The 18,691-nt window shown below is 44.9% G+C and overlaps 2 protein-coding genes across 3 annotated transcripts in view; one reads left to right on the forward strand and one right to left on the reverse strand.

The window, feature by feature from the left end:
- TRPM4 (transient receptor potential cation channel subfamily M member 4) overlaps positions 1-2,706 on the forward strand; it is a 36,611-nt gene extending 33,905 nt beyond the window's left edge. For both annotated transcript variants that reach the window (XM_081215872.1, XM_081215871.1), the window contains exons 21-25: positions 1,028-1,221; positions 1,503-1,635; positions 1,828-1,900; positions 1,993-2,098; positions 2,338-2,706. In XM_081215872.1, the coding sequence (XP_081071998.1) occupies positions 1,028-1,221; positions 1,503-1,635; positions 1,828-1,900; positions 1,993-2,098; positions 2,338-2,342 (511 nt within the window). In that variant the 3' untranslated portion in view covers positions 2,343-2,706. The remainder of the gene's footprint in view (positions 1-1,027; positions 1,222-1,502; positions 1,636-1,827; positions 1,901-1,992; positions 2,099-2,337) is intronic.
- A 7,314-nt stretch (positions 2,707-10,020) lies between these two features.
- On the reverse strand, positions 10,021-12,094 carry LOC308605670 (heterogeneous nuclear ribonucleoprotein A3-like; the record flags this gene model as incomplete). Its single annotated transcript, XM_081215960.1, has 1 exon — positions 10,021-12,094. One exon carries the CDS (start codon positions 12,092-12,094, stop codon positions 10,979-10,981), a length of 1,116 nt encoding a protein of 371 aa, XP_081072086.1. The 3' UTR covers positions 10,021-10,978.
- Between the last annotated feature and the right edge of the window lie 6,597 nt (positions 12,095-18,691).

Consider the following 18,691-nt stretch of genomic DNA (forward strand, 5'->3'; position numbering starts at 1 on the left):
ATGTTAGCTGTGGGTTTTTCATAATTACCTTTTATCATGTTGAAGAAGTTTCCTTCTGTTTCTACTTTTCTGAGTTTTTGTTTTGTTTTGTTTGTTTGTTTGAACCATGAAAGGGTGTTGGATTTCGTCAAATTCGTTTTCTGTGTCTCCATGTCAATTGAGATGATCACGTGGTTTTTTCCTTTGTTTTATTAAGATGGTATATTACATTGATTGATTTTTGTATGTTGAACCACCCTTGCATTCCTTGCATATATCCCACTTATAATCCTTTCAATATGCTGTTGAATTAGGTTTCTAGTATTTTGTTGAGGATTTTTGCATGTATATTCATAAAGGATATTGGTCTGTAGTTTTCTCGTAATATCTTTATCTGACTTTGATATCATCATGTAAATGCTGGCCTCATAGAATGAATTGGGAAGTGTTCTCTCCTCTTCAATTTTTTGGAAGAGTTTGAGAAGGATTGGTGTTAAATCTTTTTAAAATGTTTGGTAGAATTCACCAAACCATCTGGTCCTGGGCTTTTTTGTTGAGACATTTTTAATTAGTGATTCAATCTCTTTACTTGTTATAGGTCTTTTGAGATTGTCCTGTTTCTTCTTGAGTCAGTTTAGGTAATTTGTGTGTTTCTAGTAATTTGTCCATTTCACCTAGGTTATCTAATATGTTGGTGTACAATTATTAATAGCATTCTCTTATAATCCTTTTTATTTCTATAAGGTTGATAGTAATGTCCCCATTTTCATTTCCTATTTTATTATTTGTGTCCAGGCTGACTTTTGAACCTGACTCCAATCTCTACTTAATTCATGATAGCTTTCCCAACTTGACCTATGACATCTGACCCTGGACACTCCTAACCCAGCTACTAACTGCGTCCTGTAATAACCTCCAACTTTATTGATCTTGACATCTGCCTGCTGCCTTGGGCTTCAGACAGATATTGCCTTGGACAGCTAATCTTCATCCTCTCTTCCTGAAGGGTCGTTGACCTCCAGTGACCCTTGATCTCTGGTCCCCACAGCTATACCTTCGGCAAAGTACAGGCCAACAGCGACCTCTACTGGAAGGCGCAGCGCTACAGCCTCATCCGGGAATTTCACTCTCGGCCCTCACTGGCCCCGCCTCTCATCGTCATCTCGCACGTGTGCTCCCTCATCCGTCGATTGCGCAGGCTCCGGGCCAGCTTGCCACCTTCCGCAACCGTCGAGCATTTTCGTGAGAGGCCGGCTTGGCCCAAAAGAGAGAAACCTAGGGGGCGGAACCTGGAGAAAAGGAGAGCCTGTATAGGCTGGAGGACGCCCAGGAGCATTAGTGGGCAGGGCTTAGTCTGTCAGGGAGCTGGGCGTGGGATATTAGTGGGAGGCCTAGAACGGCGAGGGGGCGTGGTCTGGGAGATCTCCAAAGCTCACGGTTTTGGGTGGGGAAGCTGGGTCTAGGAGCAGGCGGGGCCCGAGGATGGGCGAGCCCTTTGACTCTCTCCTGACCCCACTGTCCAGGGGTCCACCTCTCGAAGGAAGCGGAGCGGAGGCTGTTGACGTGGGAGTCAGTGCAAAAGGAGAATTTCCTGATGGAGCGAGCTCGGGACAAGCGGGAGAGCGACTCTGAAACTCTGAAGCGCACATCGCAGAAGTGAGGGCGGGGCCTGGCTCTGGGCGGGGCTTTTGGCTTCAGGAACCGAGCCCATGATTTAGGTCCTGCAAAGACCCAGGCTAGAGGCGGAGCCTGCGGGGACAGGGTCCTGGAATGCTTGGGAGGAAAGCTGAAAGACTGAGGGCGGGGCTGGTAGGCTGCTGGCACCGACCTGAAACCCTGAATCCCCAGGGTGGACACAGCATTGCGGCAGCTGAGACAGATCCGCGAGTACGAGCAGCGTCTGGAAGGACTGGAACAGGAGGTGAGGACCCCGGGCCAGGCTGGGGGAGTATGGCTGGGGTGAGGGGCAGTAGGGTTCCAGTCTGATGCCCTGATGTCCTCCCTGCTCCCCAGGTCCAGTACTGTAGCCGTGTCCTGGGCTGGGTAGCCGAGGCCCTGAGCCGCTCTGCATTACTTCCCCCAGGGGGGCCGCCGCCCCCAGCCTCACCTGGGCCTAAAGGTCAGTGTGTGTGGTGTACCTGTGTGTATCTTTGGCGTCTGTCACTACCTACGTCTGTGTCCCTGCTTTCCAGGTCTCTCTTCCCCTATCTCTGAGTGTTTTTCTCTTTTACTGGCTTTCCTTAGTCCCTGGTTCACTCTCGGTCTCCTTTGGGCTTTTTGTACATCTTTCTTTTTGCCAGTCTCTTATTTTTTTCTGTCTTCGTCTCTATGCCCACCACCTCTTCTCTCTTCCCCCAGACTGAGCCCGCTGGTGGACTTCAAAGAGTAGCTGCCATAGGGAGTTTTGCTCCGAGAGTAAGGCCTAGCAGGTCCTTGACCCCTGCACCTGGCGACCTTGTCCTTGAAGTGAACCTCATGCCCATGGCCTACCACCTCGGCTGCTGTCACGATCACTGCAGGGAGGGTCATCCATGCAAACTACAGCAGGCCTGGATCCTCCCAGAACCAGCCCTACTCTGGGAGCATGAGCCTCTGGAGCCCCGGCATTGCCTTTCAAGGCTGTACCACAGCCTGCTGGGCTGGAGAAGGCTGCAGGGTCCTTGAGGTACAAGGACCAGAGCCCACTCACAGCTCCCCACACTGGGGAAATAAAGCCATTTGAGAGGAGTAGCGTCTGGATGCTTGATTCTTGGGGAACTGGTGGGTGTCTAGATCCTTTGGGGATGAGGGCTGAAGCTGGGGGTGTGTTTGGGGTCCTTGGTTCCTTTGCTGCTTTATTTCAGGTATCCCCCGGCTGTTTCTTCCTCTCAGCCCCACTATTCCTGTGTGACTCAGGCCCAGCACCTCTTGTCTGCACTATTTTGATGACTCTCACTTCAGTGGGACAAGAACCCCAACCATCTGTACCCACCCCATTCCTGCCTACCAATGAAAGAACTCAGAGATAAAAAGGAGAGTATTTCCTGGAGTGGGGGTGGGTGGGTGCTGTGTACATCTGCTCTGGCAATAGGGGTACAGATGATGCAAATTTGAGTAGATAACTGCATATGTGTCTTTAAAAAGTCTAATTAGTGGAAAATTGCAGGCCACGCACGCACGGAATTGAGGCAAATGCGCATCATTATACATGCCGTTTAACTAAACAACCCGTAACAAACTAAACTGGTAATGACAAGGTTGAACCGACAGCAATTATTAGTAAAATAGCAAAAAAGCCACCAACAACCAACACATCCATAAATGCAAACCAAAACATCCTTTTTCCAAATTGGAGGAATTCCAACTGTCTGCCACTTTGGATGCAGAGTAGCTTTGAAATATTGCCAAGTGTTTTGTGGCAACCAGATTTCTCTGGAAGATGCTGTATCAATTCTCACTAACCCAAGTAGTAATAATAACAGTAATGACGATGGTGGCAACAACAACAACAGCTAACATGAGTGCTATATGTCTGGCATTGTGTTTAAGTTCTTCACAGGTGCTAAATCAAGGAATTCTCATGACAACCATATATTACATAGGTACTAATGTCTCCATTTGCAGATAAGAAAACTGAGGCACAGATAAAAGTTAAGTGACTCACACAAGGTCTCACAGCTAGAAAGTGGCCGAGGTTGAATAGGAATCTGGGCCATCTGGATCCAGAGCCTTTGTAAAGCACTAATTTATATTTAGAAATGTTAAATGCTACAGAGCCCTAGGAATTCACTCAGTGGGCATGCTGCTTTATTAAGCTGTTGTCTCTCAGCTCCAAATCTGCCCTTCTGTATAGTCAGCTCTGTGATGCTGGGGCTGGGCCTCTGCGAGCCACATTTGTTTTGCCAGCTGGGTTCCTATTAGACTCTGCCTAGAGGGGGCGCTAGAGGGAGAACGGTGACTGGAGGAGGAAGAGGGGATTTGCTGCTTCCTGTTCCTGAGCGTAGCACCAGAGCATTGCTTTCTCTGGTTGCAGCTTTCAGCTTCCCCCGCCCCAGCACTCCCACAACAAGTTCCGTTTATTCCCTCAGTCACACCCGCTCCATCCAGGCAGCCCCTTTTTCTAGCCTGAGTTTCAGCTCCCAGGGGCACGTCTCCAAGAGTTTAGGTTCTGATAACTCTGTTCTCTTCCATTTTTCTCTCCAGTCCTGGGGGTGATATTTGCTTCGTGCAGTTTACTATTTCTGTGCTAACTCTGCTTCTTTATATTTCTTTCCCAGTTTTCTGAGACCCGTTTAATATATCTGAGACCCCTGTATTAATTTATTTCTGTTGAAGTATCTGTATAACAGGAAAACTCCAGGTCTGGCAGGTAAAAACCTGACATGAGTCATCATAATGGACAGATACAACCTCCACTTCATTTCCACACATAAATCAGTTTGGAAACCAAAAGTCCTGTAATTGAAGAGGAGGCTAGGCGCCCTTGAGGAATTACAAAATACTGCTAAAATTTATATTTAAATCTTTCTTACTTGTATATTTTCCCGCAGTGAACCTATTTCACTTCTCTGTTGCACAGCCCTAGTGCAGTGGGAATCCTGGCCCCTTAAAATGACAATTGGTGACCACAAATGTCTCCACTTGTCTTGGTGCTGTGTTTTTGGAAGCCACACAGAGTTTAACTGGGCCATTACAAAGGTGGAAGATAGTTCCTTTTAGGAGTGAGGAGGACCTCTTGCAGGTCACCAGCAAGGCCAGTAAGTGACTGGGTGTCCATTAACCAAGAGTGAGCAGCATAGCCATGATCTGCTACTCTAGGGTCCTCCGGAGGGGTTGCTGAGGGCATGGAACAGCTGTGGCATTCCCTAGCCTGGGATCCAAAAGAACCCGTAAGATATCTGCTCCAGTCTCAGATGTGGAAAGGGAGTGACTGTCAGTAGAATATGTAAGCCACTAAAATCTAAACACATAGGTCATCTGAAAGAGGTGTATTTTATACAGAAACGAAAACTCCAGATGAAGAGGCTGCAGGTCGTCAGAGAAAAGGAGGCAGCGGGGTGGAGTGAGGACGCAAGAACGCGTGTGCTGGGTGAAGGCTGAGGGCCTGCCACAGTAAAGGGACAAGTGGGGCTCGAGAAGACAGCTGTACAGGCTGCTCAGAGCTGCCGCCAAAAACTGGAATGGATTTGGTAGCTCCTCTGAAGCCTACTTAGACGAGCCAAGGGGCTGATACACAAACCTAGATTGAATTAGAGAAAACTGGGTATCTGATATGTTTTTGTTTCTCTTGGGTAAATACCTAAGATTGGGGTGTCTGGGTTGTATAATAAGCAGGATCTTAGTTCCCCAACCAGGGATTGAACCCGGGCCCCAGCAGCGAAAGCACCGAGTCCTAACCACTGGACTGCCAGGGAATTCCCCTGTATAACTTTCTCTGAGGCTACTTAACTCTTTTCCTAAGTGGTTGCACGTTTTACATTTCCATCAGCAATGTTGTGAGAGAATTTCAGTTGCCCTGCATCCTCACTAGCACTTGCTAGTATCAGTGTTTTTAATTAGCCATTCTAAGAGGTTTGTAGTGGTGTCTCACTGTGTTTTTATAAAATTTTTAAAAATCTTAAAAGATTTTATTTATTTATTTATAAATTTATTTATTACTTTTGGCTGTGTTGGGTCTTCATTGCTGTGCATGGGCTTTCTCTAGGTGCGGTGAGAGGGGGCTACTCTTCGTTGCAGTGCGCGGGCTTCTCATTGTGGTGGCTTCTCTTATTGCAGAGCACGGGCTCTAGGAGTGAGGGCTTCAATAGTTGTGGCACGCGGGCTCAGTAGTTGTGGCTCGTGTGCTCTATAGCGTAGGCTCAGTAGTTGTGGCACATGGGCTTAGTTGCTTCACGGCGTGTGGGATCTTCCCGGACCAGGGCTCGAACCCATGTCCCCTGCATTGGCAGGCGGATTCTTCCCTGTGCCACCAGGGAAGCCCTGTATAGCTTTTTTGGTGAAGTGTCAGCTCAAATCTTTTACCCACTTAAAAAATGGGTTGTTTTTGTACCACTGAATTGTAAAATTTAATGTATTCTGGATACTCCTATATCAGATATGTATTTTGCAAATATTTTCCCTCAGTATGTATCGAGATTACTTTTTCTTTTTTTTTAAGTTTTTTTTTTGATGTGGACCATTTTTAAAGTCTTTTATTGAATTTGTTACAATATTGCATCTGTTTTATGTTTTGGTTTTTTGTCTGTGAAGCATTTGGGATCTTAGCTCCCCGACCAGGGATTGAACCCCCACCCCCTGCACTGGAAGGCAAAGTCTTAACTACTGGACCACCAGGGAAGTCCCCTTCACTTTCTTAGTGGTGTCTTTTGGAGGGCAGAATTTTTAAATTAACGATGAAATTTTATCAACATTTTCTTTTATGTTTGATGCTTTTTTGTCCTATCTGAGAAATCTTTGACTAACTCAAGTCACAAAGATTTTCTCTTTGAAGTTTTATAGTTTTAGGCTTTACATTTAGGTCTGTAATCTTTTTTTTTTTTTTTTTTTTGGCTGGGCCACATAGCTTGTGGGGCCTTAGTTCCCTGGCCAGGGATTGAACCCATGCCCTCAGGGTCCTAACAATTGGACACCAGGGAACTCCCTGCAATCTATTTTGGGTTGATTTTTATACATAGGGTAATTTTATAGTCAAGGTTATTTATTTATTTTTGCAGGTGTGTAATTTAATTGCTCAGCATCATTGGTTGAAAAAACTCTTTCTTTCTCCATTGAATTATCGTGGCACCTTTGTTGAAAATCAATTGACCATATATGTGTGGGTCTATTTCTGAGCTCTCTGTTTTGATCAGTACATCTATATGTCAGTCTTTTCACCAATACCATACTGTTTCGATAACTGTAGCTTTGTATTGAATCTTGAAATCAGGTAGTGTGAGTCCTCTAACTTTGCTTTCCCTTTTCAAAATTGTTTTAGTTATCCTAATTCCTTTGATTTGTGATATAAACTTTGGAATCTGGTTGTCAATTTCTCTAAGCAACCTGCTGGGATTTTGTTTGTGATTGTGTTGAATCTACAGGTCAGTTCAAGGTGATTGACATATTAATGGTACTGTAGTTTCTGATCCATGAACATTATATGTCTCTTAATTTGGTTAGGTCTTCTTTGATTTCTATCATGAGTATTTGTGGTTTTCAGCATACAAACCTTTCACATATTTTGTTAGATGTATTCTTATACAATATGATATTGTATATGATACTGTTCAAATTTTTTAGAATTTCCAGTTGCTTATTGCTAGTATACAGAAATATTGCTGATTTTTTGTATATTAACCTTGTATTCTATGACTTTGATAAACTCACTTTACTAGTTCTAGTATTTTTGCAGATTGTTTAGGATTTTCTATGTCATATTGTCTGTAAATAGAGGCAATTTTATTTCATTCTTTTCAGTTTGTATTTTTGTTGTTGTGGTGGTGGTAGTAAAATACACATAATATAAAATTTACTATTTTAACCCTTTTTAAGTTACACTTCAGTGGCATTTAGAATATTCACAATGTTGTACAATCATTACCACTGTCTAGTTCCAGAAGTTTTCATCACCCCATACAGTAACCTTGTATCCATTAAGAACTCACTTCTTATTTTCCTCTGTTCCCAGCCCCTGGCAACCAACAATCTGCTCTCTATCTATATGGATTTGCCTATTCTGGATATTTCATATAAGTGGAATAACAACATATGTGGCCTTCTGTGCCTGACCTCTTTCACTTATCACAATGGTTCATTGATGTTATATTATAACTTCATTCCTTTCCATAGCTGAGTAATAACCATAGTATGGATATATAACTTTTTAAAATCCATTCATCCATTGATGGACATTTGGGTTGTTTCTACTTTTTAGCTATTGTGACTGATGCTGCTATGAATGTTCAGGTACAAGTTTTTGTTTGAACACCTGTTTTCAGTTTTTTTGGTAAATAACTAGGAGTGGAATTGCTGGTGATTCTACATTTAACTTTTTGAGGACCTGACAGACTGATTTTCACAGTCGTCACACCATTTCACATTCCCACCAGCAGTGTATGAGGTTCCAAATTCTTCAAATACATACCAACACTTGTTATTTTCCTTTTTTTTTTTTTGGTTATAGATATCCTGGTGGGTATGAAGTGGTGTCTCATGGTGAGTTTGATTTGCATTTCCCTAATGACTAACGACACTGAACTTCTTTTCATGTGCTTTTGGCCATTTGTACATCTTTGGAAGGAATGGTTTTTTAGTAATGACCTTCACTGCTTGTATTGCATTGCCTACCACCCAATCACAGTTAACTAAGGATGGATGAATCTTGAAAGAAGACAAAAACGAAGGCCCTGGGACTTCCCTGGTGGTCCAGTGGGTAAGACTCCATGCTCCCAATGCAGGGCGTCTGGGTTCGATCCCTGGTGGGAACTAGATCCCGTATGCATGCCTCAACTAAGAAGTCCGCGTGCTGCAACTAAAAGATCCCACATGCTGCAATGAAGATCCTGTGTGCCGCAACTAAGACCCAGCACAACCAAAATAAATAAATATTAAACAAACAAATGAACAAACGAAAGAGAAGACCCTGCTATCCAAGTCATCATCTTGAGGACTATCTAGGCTCAGACAGACATTTCATAGCTTAGAAAAGACAAACTGTTGGTCCTGCTACAAAGGATGTTCAACAAGGATCAGCCTTTGTGGATTTTGGAGACAGTATATCCCACAGGTAGAAATTTCAGTAAAGCTGATGCTGTAGTCCCTGACTCATTCATGTTCCTCGAGGAGGAAAAAGCACCTGAATGCAACTGATAAGGCTCATTATGGGGACAGGGAAGCTCAAGTGACCTTGCAGGGTAGGGGCATTTGGGCCAATTCAGTGTGCTGTCGTGGCTTCCCCTATTTAATATATAATTGGTATTGATGTTTTATGTGTTCATACTGTGATTGTCCCATAAGTGTCCGGGGATTCTCCCATCCAGGGACTGTAGCATGTGTGGTCCTCTCCATGGCCGACTACAGAAACAACGTAGAACCCCGGAAGAAAGGGAAATCATAGCTTTAATGACCTAATGGCTGTGGAGGTACTCAGAAGTCATTTCCCGGTACAACAGCGCCACCTGCCGACAGAGCCACTACATACACCCCTTTTAGGAAAGGCCTCTATTAATTGCTATTAAGTGCTGTTTTTTTTTTTTTTTTTTTTTTTTAGGGCTCGAATGAAATTTTAAGCACTAGCTGGCGCAAAACAGTAGACATTGGTTTATATATATATATATATATATATATATATATATATATATATATATGACCTTGTTATCTAAGACTCTTCTCAACCAGGGTCTTCCAAACAAATTGTAAACTCATACCAACATGATTTAGGTTCAAGCATACACATGGAAATAACAGTGTGTTCTTTGGGATTTTTAGTGAGTACAAACTCTAACTATCCAAATTTGAATTCAGGTCTTGAGGAAGTGAAAAGCTTGTTTGTACTAAGCAACTGTGCTACACTTCTACTGCAGTAGTCACTTGGGATGATTATATCTAGACTATCCTTGGTTTCATCCAGTAAAATGCAGAGGGTACAAACAAAAAAGCATGCCAGCAAGGGTTCAACAATGCATGATTTTTATTCTCTTGCTCTGAGAGCTTGTATCAAAAAAATATATATTAAACCAAGGAAAATAACAAGATTTATGGGCCTCTTGTGCTTTAAAAAGGAAAAAAAAAAAAAGGTAGCCACTAATTCGCTCAGATAGAGCAGGCTTAGTGGTCCTGTATTTTGAAGATTTTAAGAATGTTTCTTAAGGTAGGAGGAAACGGAAAACATTCACTATCCCTTTCCAGAATTTAAACAGAGGGCAGGAGACATTCTCTACACCCAAATAAAACTATGGCAGCAGTTCACATGTGACCAAGGTGAATGTAGAATGGAGATGTTCTAAACACAGCTAGGACGCTCAGCAAAGCTAACACACTAAAATCATATGATTACATTTTGAAAGAAAATGCACAAAAACCAAATAGGAATTTTGAGATTTTTCATTTGAAGTAAATCTTAATGCTATTAAATTCACAAATATGCTAATTTAAATACCCAATTCTATTATCTAAAACACACATTGCAAACATACAAATATCTATTCTCTCCACATGTCAGAGCCCATTCATTTCATGGTTTGGAAATGGGGAGAATAGATCCCCTTAAACTGCAAGTCAGCAGGTGTTTCTTTACAGTTAACTTTAGCAAAATTCATACAAAATAGTAATTAACAATGATCTTCTTTACTTGTTAACTCACAAGGAAACACCTTCAAAACTGCATTTTGGGGCTTCCCTGGTGGCGCAGTGGTTGAGAGTCCGCCTGCCGATGCAGGGGACACGGGTTCGTGCCCCGGTCTGGGAAGATCCCACATGCCGCAGAGCGGCTAGGCCCGTGAGCCATGGCTGCTGAGCCTGCGCGTCCGGAGCCTGTGCTCTGCAAGGGGAGAGGCCACAACAGTGAGAGGCCCGCCTACCGCAAAAAAAAAAAAAAAAAAAAAAACAACTGCATTTTGTTAAAGTTTCTGTACTAAAATGTAGAAAAACTGAACTACACAAATATTGAAAAGTTAAAAATTCCTTAATTTTTTATTCCTGGTACCACTACCACAATTTACAGGGCAATATACCTGATGTAATGAAAAGAAAAAGACAAAGCTACAACAGATAAAAGACCTCAGGAATGTACATCTAATTGACACTACATTGCATTAAGCAATAGCTGCACTTTTTGCAAACTGTGGCTATGACAGTCCTGAACAAGAAGGGTTTCCTGCTTAAGCTGCAGTAACTTTTCTGACTATGGATCATCGTTCCTTCTGTGGCAGATTTTTACAGTTCCTCTACTGCATTTGGGACGACTGTCTCAAAGTAACCTGCAGCTTTCCTGACAACTCCTCGCTCTCTCTCCTGCTAAGAACTGTAGCCCTTTTCTTCTGAGTTTTTAGAACCTTCTGCTACCATATCCACCACTTCCACCACCAGATCCATAACCACCACCATAGGGACTTCCCGAGCTTCTTCCACCAAAACTGCCCCCCTTCATGGGTCCATAATTTGATTGCTGTTGTCCACTATAATTTCCAAAATCATTATAGCTCCCACCACCACCATAGTTACCTCCAAAATTTCCTCCTTCATTGTAACCATCATATCCTCCACCACCGCCACCATATCCACCACCTTGGTTTCCATATCCTGGTCCACCACCACCATAGCCTCCTCTACTACTGTAACCAGGACCACCGCCATAGTTACCACCGTCGCCTCCAAATCCATTATATCCACCATCACCTCCTCCGTAACTACCTCTGCTGCCACCACCTCCACCACCATAGCCTCCTCTTCCACCAAAGTTTCCACCACCTCCAAAGTTTCCTCCACGACCCATAAAGTTGCCAGATCCACCTCCACGACCTCTTTGTGATCCAGCAGATTGCATTTCTTGTTTAGAAAGGGCCTTTTTCACTTCACAATTATGCCCATTAATAGTGTGGTATTTCTGAACAACAATTTTATCAACGGTATCATGATCATCAAAAGTTACAAAAGCAAATCCTCTCTTTTTTCCACTCTGCCTGTCTTCCATAACTTCTATGGTTTCAATCTTGCCATACTTTTCAAAGTAGTCTCTCAAATTATATTCTTCTGTATCTTCTTTAATATCACCAACAAAAATTTTCTTCACTGTTAGATGGGCACCAGGCTTTATAGAATCCTCTCTAGAAACAGCTCTCTTTGGTTCCACTACACGCCCATCAACCTTGTGTGGTCGAGCACACATTGCTGCATCCACCTCTTCAACACAAGAGTAAGTAACAAAACCAAAGCCCCTGGAACGTTTTGTTTGGGGGTCTCTCATCACCACACAATCTGTAAGTGTGCCCCATTTCTCAAAATGTTCTCTTAAGCTATCATCTGTAGTTTCAAAGCTCAGACCACCAATAAACAGTTTTCTCAACTGTTCTGTTTCCTTTGGATCATGGCCCTCCTCCCACCGGCGGCGGCGGCGACGGCCGGAGTCAGGCTGGGGGCGGCCGGGCGGCGGTTTTACCTCCATTTTGAGCTAAGTGCTGTTGAAAGGGACCCACTAACCCACAGAGGCCTTGTGACTTCCTGGCTTGACTCCTCCATTTTAGGGTAGGTCAACTTGAACTTGACAACTAGTAAGGTCTGAAATGGTTAAATGTAAATGGTATGTTCAAGGGCACAGCTGGGCTGGTCCTTGGTCATCTCAGTTTTGCAGTGGAAAAGTAGCAGCTTCCCCTTTGGAGAAAACTTTATCCTCACCCCCCCCCACCCCCGCCGTCTACCGCCTGAAGCAAAGCTGCTGGCTCAGTGGGGCCCTCGATTTACACAGATCCTTGTAAGTGACTGGGCCTGGTTCACTGCTGGCTGGGCTGAGTTAAAAGCTGGTGGTGTCCATCCATCCAACCCCAGAGCCCACCTTGGAAGACAGACTGCAGTCAAGGTTAAGGTATTGGGTAGGACTATTTTCCCTCCCATCCACATGTATCTGGTATTAATGGTTGTTGGACCCATCTCCTAAAAAATCAGCTCAGAAAGATTTCTGACTTTACCTTCTTCCTCTCCTCCTGGTCCACACAGCTTAGTCGGGCAGTTTGGTCACTGAATGTGGGTGCTCACAGAGAGGCTTCGTCTCTTCTTGGCTGCCTCCTGGATGATCAATCTCTTGAGATCTAAGGGGAGTTATATAGACCATTTTGAAAATTTAGGATTCTGCTCCCCTGACCACTCTTGGGTCACCTTCCTTTCTGCTGGACAGCCTGATGGTTATACCCTCTGGGTGGCTGCCTGGCACAAAGTGGGCCAACTAGGGAGTTCAAAGTAAATCCTGGTTTAGTCACCAGCATTCTCTTGTAGGTATCACATAGCCCTAGATCAGGGGTTGGCAAACTATGGGTGTTGTGTGTGGGATAAATCTGGCCTGTGAGCTAAGAATGGTTTTTACATTTTTAAAGAGTTGTAAAAATCAAACAACAAAGAGAATAGTCAGCCCCCTTTGTTTTTGTTTCTAGTAAATCAAAATTTATTTGTAAAACAGGACCTGTTATATAAAAGGGCAATCAAGTTATACAAAAGTACAAAATTTCTTTCTGATTACAGTTCTAGTTGCACAGTCAGCCCCCTTTGTAGGCACATGTTCCACATCCATGGATTCAACCAAATGTGGATCGAAAATATTCTAAAAATAATTTCAGGAAGCAAAACTTGAATTTGCCACACTGGCTGTTTTTTACATGACATTTACATTGTATTAAGTAATCTAGAGATGATTTAAAGTATACAGGAGGATGTGTGTAGGTTATATGCAAATACTACATCATTTTATATAAGGAGCTTGAGGATCTGAAGATTTTGGTATCTGTGGGGGGTCCTGGAAGCAATCCTGAGGGACAACTGTATGCCAGAGAGACCACGTCCTGAAAAGCCAAAAACATCATCTGGCCCTTTGTAGGAAAAGTTTGCAGACTCCTGTCTTAGCTGCAACTACTTGCTAAAGCTCCTCATGTGGCTGCCCCCAGCCAATGTCATGGTCATCTAAATCACGGTTAAGAACAAAACTCACCCACCCACGCTGCAAGACTGTCCTAGCCGAGGTACCTCTTCCTCCGCAGCCCATTGCAGAGGGGCCGGAGGCTTCCACCCAACATTCACCAAGACCACCAATCTCCCCTTAGGCAGAGGCCACCTCACATGTCCTCGATTCTCCCTCCAAGCTTGTGGGAGCACCTCAGACTTGGGAATGTAGGTTGCATGCTGGTACCCCAGCCGCAAGGGTCAAGAAGCATTTAACCTGGTGGGGAAATGAAAAACGAAAGGATCCCAGACTAGGAGCCAGAAAACCTTGATTCTCTCTCCACCTGTCACTGACTGGGTGTTTGACTGCAGGACTGTCCTTTCTCTTCTCTGAGCCTCCTGCAATATCCACTTCATGAAAGGAGAGGTGGAGAGGGAGACCAGCCAAGGGTCTGTCCGTTAATACACTGTCCAGGTATTAACAAGGGCGCGGGGCTTCTCACAGCACCTGGGAAGTTGTCCTCCATGCCAGGACTTCTCACCCCACAACCTCACAAAAAGCAAGCTTACCACTACCACTCCAATTGCAGGACTCATCGTCTACACTGGCCTTTCTCTTACCCCACCAGACACTTGGCAATACTGGCTCATGGTGGCCCACCCTGGCTCTGAGAGGGGAGGAGAGACACAGAGGTGAGGGTGAGGGTGGAAGGGGGATCAGGCCCACTCCACTCACCTCCAGCTCCAGGAGCTGGGTCATCCCAGACCCAGGGTGCATGGAGAGCAACGGAGGAGGCAGGAGGCCCCGAGATGAATCTCAGGGGCTGGAAGGGCCCGGGGGGCTCTGCCTCTGACCTTTCCAGGGCTCTCCAAATTGGGAAGGAGAAGCCATTACATTGGGAATGCAGGAAGAAAAATTTAGGATTTCTACTCACATCTATTTTTTAAAAATCAATGAGCAAAACAAATGAAACTTTACTGATATCAAGTATGTATTGACAGAATGACAGGAATTCACACGTAAATTTTCTACATAGGTTGGGGATATTTTTTCAAAAAGCTGTCACTGATAGGGGAGTGTGATAAAAGATGTTTAGAGACATTTGCGGTAACTAAAAGGTGTGAAAGAGCAGGTGAAGATTTGAGAAGTGATTGGGAACCAGAGTGGGTGGTAATGGAAGCTAGCTTTGATTCTCAAGGTCATGACCTTTGGGAGTAGGCAATGGGAGAGAAGGTTTTTTGCCCAGGAAGTCACTAAGGGGTGTGGCTTCTAGAAGGGGCCTCAGTTCTCTACCCCCCGAGTTCCCTTAACTCCATTTGACATTCAGATAAGCAGGGTGGTGTTACCTATTCCCACAGACAACCCTAAAAAGGTCCAAGTCCTCCACGACTCCCTGGTCCTGAGCCCACGGAAACCAGGTGACCTACTTCCCAGGGCCCAAGTGGGTGAGGGACCTTATCCCAAGTAAGAACAAAGCATAACAGCCAGCTAGTGAGGACCTAAATGTTCTAGGCGAGCTACCCTCCTGGTAGGAGTAGTGAGATGAGTTATGAGATAGATTTAGTATGGTCACCAACTACCAAGTTAGCTTTAGGGATTAACACACTTTCTAGATTGCGTGATACTGATTGCTGCAAAGTCCCCCGGCAGTTTGGCTCAGCTCCAGGACATGGAGGGGTCTCAAAGGCAGGGGGAAACTGGGGTCACCAGATTGGATACTCAGTTTGCCAGGGATGTTGGCAAACTGAGTATCCATTCTGGTGACCCCAGTTTCCCCCTCCCTCCAACACCCACCTCACTCCCTAGATGGTTTGCCAGCAGCTGAAATGAACCATAACTCAAAATTACAAGGAGTACTTCTGATTCCCATAATGTATGTTAACACTGACCCTGACACTGAGTTCCACTAAACAAAGGAAAACTGTATCCATGAAAAATATATCCACCTTTCTTGAACACATTCAGAAAGTGTATTCTGGTAAATTGGTACATTTACCAGAATTTACAAGTTTTCTGGTAAATTGGTAAATTTGACTTACTGAGAGAACTAAGTTTCAGCAAACAGATTCTGCAAACCGGCCACTGTGACACCTATAAAGCCCCTTGGTTCCCTGGCAAACCCTTCCTCGCAGCCTGGAGAGGCCCTGATGGTGGCCCAACGCGTGAGGCTCTACATCACCCTTCCCGGCAACTGCCCTCCTAGGCCCATGCCTTCCGGAGAGCGCTCGGGCCTCCCGGAAATGCCCGATCCTCTCCCTTTATCTCCTCCCCTGGAACTATAAACCCCAAAGATGAAAGGAGGGAGCTGGCGTCCAGCTTCCTCAAGGAGCAGGCAATAACTTCGTCCTTAACAGGCATGTGTGAGGAGGCTAGACCCGGTCTCTGCCGCCGGGAACCTGAACCAACGGGCTTCCCCAATTGGGCAGGGACCCACGGCCGCTTGCCGTGAAGGTCGGGCCTTGGGATTGGCTCAGAGTCAGATCTGGTGAGCGAAGGGGCTGACGCCAATTTCCCGGGTCCTAGGGGAGAAAAAAGGAGGGCCCTCTCGGGCCGTTCGACCTCTCAGCTCCACAGAGCCCGGGGTCTGAGAGACTCCGTCAGGTGGCCTGTTATCCCTTGGCGAAGTCCAGTGACCCCAGGGGGTGACGCCCAACCTCACACACCCCAGATTTATGAACGTTTCCGGAATCCTGTGGGAGCCAATTCCCCTCACCCTCGAGGCCTGGACCCTTCAGTCTGGTCAATCAGCCGAAAATAAGGGTGTAGAAGGCTCAACTGAGGAGCCTAGCGACCACCTCGGGCCCCTTCAAGCCTCAGGCCTTACCGCGCGACGCTCCTCGCTCTACCTCAGGCACCGACTTTCCCGCGTTCCTCTGCGCATGCACCGCCGCTCCCCTCGCTCACCTCTCCTGACGGAGGGAAAGATTCCGCGGCTCCGCCCCCTCCAACACCCACCTCACTCCCTACACGCGCGCACACGTGCACACATGCGCATGCGTCCCTCCTTCCTTCCTTTCCTCTCGTGCAGTTTAGACCACGTGCCCAACCTTCCCTTTCCATCCTCCGGCACTGCTCAGTCCAGGCTCTAAGCCGAGTCCCTCGTCTGGAGCATGGGCTTCACTTCCAGTCCCCCGAGTAATGTGGAGGTGAGGATGAGGTGGGAGGATTGGTCTTCCCATTCATTTCTTTTTGCCTTCAGATCTTTGACAGTAACACTTAAGTCTCCCCATACTACTAGTCAAACCTTAAGTATGTGTCCAATAAGACAGACGGGGACCTTGCCTTCAGAGAATTCCGAAATCTGCTGGGCTTGCAGACAAGAATAAAAAGCCTAAAGATTTACTAGAAGTTCTTGGTCTCAGGACTGCTTTTATACCCTTAAAAATGAAGGACCCCAATAATTTATGTGGGTTGTATTTATGTGGATTGTGTTTATGTGCGTTATATCTATCAATATTAAAACTGAGAAATTTCTGAAATATGTATTATCAAAAACTCATTGTGTAAGCATAACTTTTTTTTTTTTTTTTTTTTTTTGCAGTACGCGGGCCTCACTGTTGCGGCCTCTCCCGTTGCGGAGCACAGGCTCCGGACGCGCAGGCTCAGCGGCCATGGCTCATGGGCCCAACCGCTCCACGGCATGTGGGATCTTCCCAGACCGGGGCATGAACCCGTGTCCCCTGCATCGGCAGGCGGACTCTCAACCACTGCGCCACCAGGGAAGCCCAAGCATAACATTTTTAATAACTAATTTCCACACCAAAAATAATTTAGTGAGAAGAGTATTTTACATTTTTGCAGATCTCTTTTAACGCCTGGCTTACTAGAAGACAATTGGATTCTCAAATCTGCTTCTGCACAGGGTTTGTCAAAATAGCTCATGTGCTGTAGCTTCTGGAAAACATCACTGTATACTCAAGAGAAAGTGAGAGTGAAAAGGCAAATAACATCTTAATAGTATTATGAAAATAATTTTCACCTCATGAACCCCTGAAAGTGTCTCAGGAACCACCAGCAGTCCCTAGGCCACATTTTGAGAACCACATTTTGAGAACCACCAGTGGTCCCTAGGCTTAGATCATTATGACTGAGCAAAAAAGATGTAAAAGAAAATGTCTAGGTGCTGTAAGAATACACTACAATCTAGGGAAATTAATCAATCCTTAACACAGAGACCTAATTTGGAGAGTGTTTCTGAGCCCAAGCTCATACTGCTCATCACACAACAGGCCAATAAATCCTTGCTGGGGCAAGGAATAGCAACTTTATTTGGAAAGCCAGCATACCAAGAAGATGCTGGACTAGTGTCCAAAAGGACAATCTTACCGGAGTTAAAATTCAGGCTTCTTTTATACAGGCTTCTTTTATACCTATGTGACCTATAGGTCTGGTCACAATGTTCCTATAGACCTCCAACAAGACAACGTATTTTCTGTTTTCCAATTTTTTATCTTTATATGAATGGAAGAGCATTATACATTTAAAGGTCAGAGCCTTGAGAATGGGCTATCATGTGTGTTTCAGGCTTTGGCAACATTCTTTTACAAAGATGCAGAGCCAGCAAGACTAAGCACAGGCAACAGAGCACAAGGGTTAGAACAAGGGAATAGATCCAATATGGAGTCAGGCTTGTTCCTCTCTGCTACAAGAGGAGTTCCCTGAGGAAGTAACACTGAAACTGAGACTTGAAGGTTGATTTACTAGGTGAAAAATGGAATATGAACATCTCAGCCCCTGAGGCTATGCAAAGCCCTGGGGCAGGAAAATCTGTGAACTCAAGACACCAGGAAAAATGCCAGTCAGTAAATATTTATTGAATGATATGTGCCCCACACTGCCCTAGACCCTAGGGATACTGTATGAAAAAGATTTTACATTCTAGATGCAAAAGCAGGAAACATGTAAACAAATAAGAATTTCCGAGAATGGGAGTGCTGTTAAGAAAGCAAAACAGAGTATTATGAGGGGACAAGGCAGAGAGCTGTAGACAGTAGTCAAGTAAGACCTCTCTGAGGAAGTGACATTTGGCAGAGCCTTGAAGGAGATGAGGAAAGGAGCTAGGAACAGCATGAGGAAGAGCATTCCAGGAAGAGAGAACAGCAATGACAAAAGTCT

The sequence above is a fragment of the Mesoplodon bidens genome (assembly GCF_964165515.1).
Source record: "Mesoplodon bidens genome assembly, chromosome: 18".
Classification (NCBI taxonomy): domain Eukaryota; kingdom Metazoa; phylum Chordata; class Mammalia; order Artiodactyla; family Ziphiidae; genus Mesoplodon; species Mesoplodon bidens.